The 6498-nt window shown below is 38.8% G+C and overlaps 1 protein-coding gene across 1 annotated transcript in view; it reads right to left on the reverse strand.

The window, feature by feature from the left end:
• Positions 1-1273: 1273 nt before the first annotated feature.
• LOC308332974 (ras-related protein Rab-37-like) overlaps positions 1274-6498 on the reverse strand; it is an 8236-nt gene continuing 3011 nt past the window's right edge. Inside the window, exons 2-9 of the mRNA XM_080789124.1 lie at positions 5555-5665; positions 4994-5035; positions 4612-4678; positions 4435-4487; positions 4156-4221; positions 3923-3979; positions 3653-3729; positions 1274-3188 (exon numbers count right to left, since the gene is read on the reverse strand). Of these exons, the coding sequence (XP_080645250.1) occupies positions 3083-3188; positions 3653-3729; positions 3923-3979; positions 4156-4221; positions 4435-4487; positions 4612-4678; positions 4994-5035; positions 5555-5665 (579 nt within the window). The 3' untranslated portion in view covers positions 1274-3082. The remainder of the gene's footprint in view (positions 3189-3652; positions 3730-3922; positions 3980-4155; positions 4222-4434; positions 4488-4611; positions 4679-4993; positions 5036-5554; positions 5666-6498) is intronic.

Below are 6498 nucleotides of genomic sequence, written 5' to 3' on the forward strand. Positions count from 1 at the left end.
TGAGAACCATTGCCCTTGCCCTACAGTAGCCTATAGCCTACTGTAAATCTACATTCATCATGATCATAGTGCTTAATTTTCCAATGAACGTGTATGTCAAACACAGCAAATAAAATGTAATGTGTAGATGTAAATACAGCGTTTTGTCTCGGCTCTTGATTCTTTTCCGACTATTTTCCAAACGACCAAACTTATTATAAAGCTCTGACTTTGATATAACAATGCCCTCTTGTGGTTGTCACTGTCACTGTCACACAAACACATGCATTGCACGCACATAAAGGCACATACACATACAGTAGTAGCTGAATGACAGACCTATTAAATAGCTATTGAAAAGGGCATGGTCACAGGTTTGAACTGCATGGCCAAATTGTGTCTCTTTATAGACGGAGCTTGAAACAGAACCTGTATTCTCAGTTGAGATTCTGGTTGGTTTACATTATGGTCAGTGGTCAGGCTGCATTCAGGTGTTATGGCAATACCAAAATAAGTCGGAAGTCCATGAGCCAGAGCTCCAAATTTGAGCTATGATTACCTAATCTGAGTTCCCAGGAGTTTAAACTAAAGTACAGATATGATGAGACCCTTCCACAGGAGTTTTTATTTATTTAAATACCGGTATTTACTTATCACACATTCCGTTATTTTCACCTAGGTGAATTGGATGACACATTTTAAGAAATTGTTCATCACCATGACACTTCCCCAGTTTTCTGAAATTGTACATTTAAATAATTATGCAAATTAGGCATTATATAGGAAAACATGCCAGATTTTGTATAACTTTCCAGAATCAACATTTGACATACATACATGACATAACATTGACATAGTGTATAACCTAACCCAGAGAATGGTGACGACAGGACTCAACTGCTTCAGTCTCCTCAGTTTAGGCTGATGGTGATGCTGCCCTTCCAAAAGAACAAGATTTGCCTCTGGGATGGAGAAGATTTAGGCCTATGTACTAAAAGTAAAAGTTGTATTAACTACAGCAATTGAGTAAATGTGCTTTGTTACTTTCCAGCACTGCAGTGTGTAATGCACGTAGTGTTAGTTACCCAACACTGCTATTGACTGACATAAAGTCAAGTGCATTGCAATTTGCACTTGATACTATCTTGGGGTATGGTGCGAATGTTAGGAATGTACTAAAGGTTTGTTAAGTAACTGTACGTGAAAAAACTTAAAAACCAATAAAAATATTAAAACACAGGAATGTACTAGAAAGTGTGGTGATGAGCCTCAGAAATAGTTTATTGTTATGCAGCATAGAGTACGTCACTTTTTATTTTTTGGGTAAATTGTATTATGATAAAACAAACAAATACAATATTTAAATAACTGCCAAGTTACTTATTTGTTTCATATTAAAATACATCAACAGGCCCAAGCAACCTAAACCGATTACCGTATTCTGTATAAAGATTTTTTGATCATACCCTGAAAATATTCCTAGAGGACCACATTTCATCCATAATTGCATACTGGTGTCAATATGTATTTCATGTTAACATGCGGCCAGAAATTTCACAAGCTGTCTTATAAAGAGTAAAACCTGAACATTGCAGAATGCATGATTACAGCAAAGCATCGTATTCATAATCCCAAGTGCATTGTATTTGCATGTTGAACAAAAACAAAGCAATAATACCTCTTGGTCTGTATTCAAAGCAAAATGAAGCACTATATGCCTAAAGCAATTTAAGCACTATACAACAGCTAAGAAAATCAGAACAGACACACATCTTGTAACGAGAGGGTTTCAATGTGCACTGTGTGCACTCCAGCCTGCACAGAGATTTTGTACCATGCAATGCAGTAGTAAAATAAGTAATTTTCAAAATATGTCTCACAATCAGAACATATAGAAATCAGTACAACTCTTGCAACTCATACAGGATGTCCTAACATGACAATGAAAGACAGAAAAATACAAATTCTTGGAATCAAATATAACATGCATGTGAATTTGTCAAAGCACAACATCAAAGGTTGTCGAAACACATTCAACAATGCATTCAAACAGAATCCTCATTGTTAAGCTAAATCTGTGTGTAAAAGTGTTTACACTGAGGACAATTTGAAAGAGGCATATGATTATGACATAAAAATTGAACACATCCATGGAAAGTTTGGAAACCCTTGTACGTAGTTCATATTCGATTAGGTGTTACTGCATGTATAAGTCTGTTCAATCACTTAAGGTCCCTGCACACAGAGCGCGTTTTTTGTTTTTTTCGGTTTTCCGAAAAACGCGTCCAGTGTGCAACCACCTTTACTGTGGTTTTTGTCATTTCATTCTAAATTACATTTCTGGTTCTAGTTTGACATCACCAAAACATCCTGTCATATTATTGTTTTTAAACCATATTCCATTAAAGCTTGAAAACATAAACTCAAAGCCTACAGTCCGAGCTTCGTAGCTTTGCCTGCCAAGCACTATAAACCCATTTGTTTTGCACACTCAGATCAGTGTGACTAATATGTCCCTGAGCTTCCTGTGTGTGAGTGAGTCTGTGACTGAGCAGCTGTCTGCAGTGGATCAAGAAAAAACAAGTGCCTAGTGAACACCACAGAGCTCAGATCATATAGACAGAGGGGGGGGTCAGTCCATTCACTTGGCACTAAATAATATCCATAACACAGTGTATGGCCTTTGTCTCAATCCAGAGAAGATTCAGTGACACTTTAAGTTTCCACCTGAAGTTATAGCAGTCAATTTCACTGTTTCACTCCTTCACTATTTTCTTTTTTTCTTTTTGTTGTTGAAGGGGACCACATTTTTATAGATCCATTCTCAAGATGAAATCATGTATGTCTTTACTTCTGCATTCTCTATTTGTTTATGGCACTGATTTGTGGATGAACTGTACTTACTCTCCATTGTCCATTCTTGCAAATTGGTTTCGGACAAAATGGTATTCTCGTCCCCAGAATGGAAAATATCACAATTTGGAAGCAGGGAATGAATTGTGATGAGAATCTCCGGTTGCTCACAGTGGGTCTCTTTGAGTCTGTACTCATCAAAGTTCGTTCACACAAAGTGGTGGCACTGGCAAGCGTAGGAGGGGAAGATTTAGAAATAGCTACAGCAGCCCGAATTCTCCTTCTGTACATCAATTAATTCATGGATCTGAAACTTGGGTTCGTTGGACTGTTGGACTGAACTGTGTTTGAGTTCCCTGCAGGAGAGAGAACAACATAGTACAGGACCAAAAAAGTTAAATGAGCACTTTACCCAATGTCAACCGTAACTTAGTATAATTTGTCCTAACTATTGCTCATTATAAGATGCCACTATTGAGAAACCTGCCTAACAGTTAATAGTCCAAGCTAATAGAAACTACAGGCTTCCTTTTCCTGGATAGTTAGCACACTATAATAGAAACATTATTGTTCTAGCAAAAAAAGAAGTTTGAAATCTTGTTTGAAATTACCAAAGTTGCCTATTGATGATGTCACTGGTAGGTAGGTTTCTGAACTGTCCAAGAGCAAGTAGATGGAAATGGTGCCATATTATAATAACCATTATTAAGATAAGGTTGAAAATGGGTGATGTGCTCCTTTAAGGCTTTAAATGAACACTTCAATTAAATTCTTTGGGCAATATTGTCTGAAAAGACAGTATTTTATATATTGTACTGACTTGGCCACAGTAGTGAAAACCAGTTCCACATTGGTTCCGGTCTTGGCACTGGTCTCCATGAATGCGACTGAATACTCCTAAGTATAAAGAAGGAAAAATCAATAATAGAGCATTGCAGGCTTAATTAAGTGGTTTATATCTAGTGCTACAGTATGATGGTGTTGCACACAGCCAATCTATAAGCTCACAATGCATTGCAATGTAATACGTCGTGAGCTTGTAGATCTGCTTTTTTTTTTGGCCCATCCTGGTTTGTAAATATAAACTCACTCTGGCAAGCTTCTCTCCATCCTCTCTTCGGATCACTCTCTCTCCTACCATGTCAGCCTAACAGAGAGAATTACAATAACACATATATCTACTGTATGTACAGTATGTTCTATTACTGTAGCAGCGTGGGGATATTTGTACAGGAAGTGTTTTGAGGACTAAAAAGATGAAAATGGAAATAATCCAATTGTTGCCTTCCAAGCATTCCATGATACAGTCATACAGTCTCTCACCTTGTTTCCTAGCAACATGATGACTATTTCCGTCTGAGCATACTCATGAATCTCAGTCAACCATGCCTAATGAAAAGAGATAATGAAGAAGAAAGAAAGAAAGAAAGAAACTTCAGCTTCCTCAGTGACATGTCATGGCTGAGCCACATGCCTGAAACCCGTAATTTATATTACGCTGTATGACATAAATTTAAAGATTGTGTGAGCTTGTAGATTGGCTATTTATAGCATACCACAATGTAGTATGAAATAGGCATGACTCAATCATGACTCACTCACCCTGATATTGTCAAAGGACGATTTGCTGGTGATGTCGTACAGCAGGAGTAAAGCTTTATAGGATGAAGAATACAACACGAATAGATTAATAACATTAAACATTAACAGTAAAATGTTTTGTTTAAAGAAATCTCCCTATAGGTAAAAGTACAGTTGTTTGTCAGTGATTCTCCTCACCCTGTGCGTCCCTGTAATAGGCATGTGTCACACTCCTGAACCTTTCTTGGCCTGCTGTGTCCCAAATCTGTAAAGACAGTGACGACAAGTCGACAACATCTCCATAATTATAGACGAATCCACAGAGGGGTGCCCTGGGCGCAGCCATAGCTGTGGTGTACCATTAAGTGCAGCTTTACACCGCAGCACTGATTACACATGCCAATGTGTATTCACATTGCCACTGATAGGGACACCAAATATCAAATGTATTCTCAAATGTGTAGCCCTAGCACAAAACTATATGCCACCTAAACCTAAAATAAAAACCATAAACCTAGGCCAGAAATAAGTCACTGTTTCAGAAATCCACTAAGTGTCCACAAGGAAGTGATTTACTGACCTGTAGTTTCACCTTTACATTGTCCACAGTCACCACTTTATTCTGCGGGAGGCAGCAAATAGTGGAAAATTGGGACAGGTGTTAGAAGCCGGACAAAATGTCCAATTTATTTGTAACTACATCAATGCAAAAATACTCGTACACCAACAGAGACACATATTGTCACTGTCGGGCAGAAAACTTGTATGTCTAAAACTGTTACTTTTCAGGAAATGGAAAAAAGAAGCTGTGTTCCAATGGAGCCAATGCAGTTATTATTTGGTCAGCAGTTCTCATTAATACTTTCCAATTTTCATTGGTTTCATTTTTTTGGTCTTTTTCTTTTATGCAAGTCATGCGTAGCCTATTTTGTTATTGAAAAATCAAAAAAGAAATCCACAGACAAACTTATTTTTTCACTTTCAATCTGTCCCCACTTTGGGCATGTCATTAAAGTAGCTAAGGCAGCCAATGAACAAGCATTGCGATGTGTTGGGAGCTTGTAGATCAAATAGATTAAATAATAATAGTGTTTCTGCCCGACAGCGTCGATATAGAAAAAACATACATAGGCCTACACACCGTGAAGCCGATGCCTACAGTGGCTGAAAAGGAACCTGGGATGAACTTTCCCTGGTCAAACTGCACCAACAACGACGTCTTTCCCACTCCACTGTCACCAACCAGGATAGTCTGTCGCACGCACGCACGCACGCACGCACGCACACACACGCACGCACGCACGCACGCACGCACACACACACACACACACACACACACACACACACACACACACACACACACACACACACACACACACACACACACACACACACACACTTTATTGAGCAACGTTTCGGTCGTCAGACCTTCATCAGGCATCATGATGCGGTGTGCGCTGTGCGGGAGTCTTTTTTCTCTACTTCTCAATTCCAGTTATCCGACGCACCTGTCCATTGTAGGTGTGCAGGAGGACTTTTTCTTATAGTCCAATGACTAAGCGAAATGGACCTGTAATGAGCCAAACTGGATGATTCATACAAGCTCTTTCTTGACAAAGTAACAGGCTAAAGTAACACTGACAGAATGTGATTCACAGCAAGTTCAAGGACACATTCATGGTATGCCACTGTATGTATAAAACACAGCATGAAAGAACGTGCTGCTTGTCATCAGGGCCATCTTCGCTATTGTACCATATGCACATCAACAGATTCTAAAGCTGTCATTGTAGTATTAATGCATCATTTATAGTACATTTCAGTTAAGAAAAACAGTACGGAACAGTATCAAATGAGTACACATGAACTGTGAGTTGACGAGAGGTTTGTTTTTCATATCACACACACACACACACACACACACACACACACACACACACACACACACACACACACACACGCACAACATGTACACGCACATACACATGCAATCATGCACACAGCCTATATGGTTGCAGTGGGATCACCGCAAGTAGAAAAACTTTTCAGTAAAACTATGGAATATCCTCCTTACAAGTTACAACC

This window comes from Protomyctophum bolini, assembly GCF_963924005.1.
Source record: "Protomyctophum bolini genome assembly, chromosome: 18".
NCBI classification, from domain to species: domain Eukaryota; kingdom Metazoa; phylum Chordata; class Actinopteri; order Myctophiformes; family Myctophidae; genus Protomyctophum; species Protomyctophum bolini.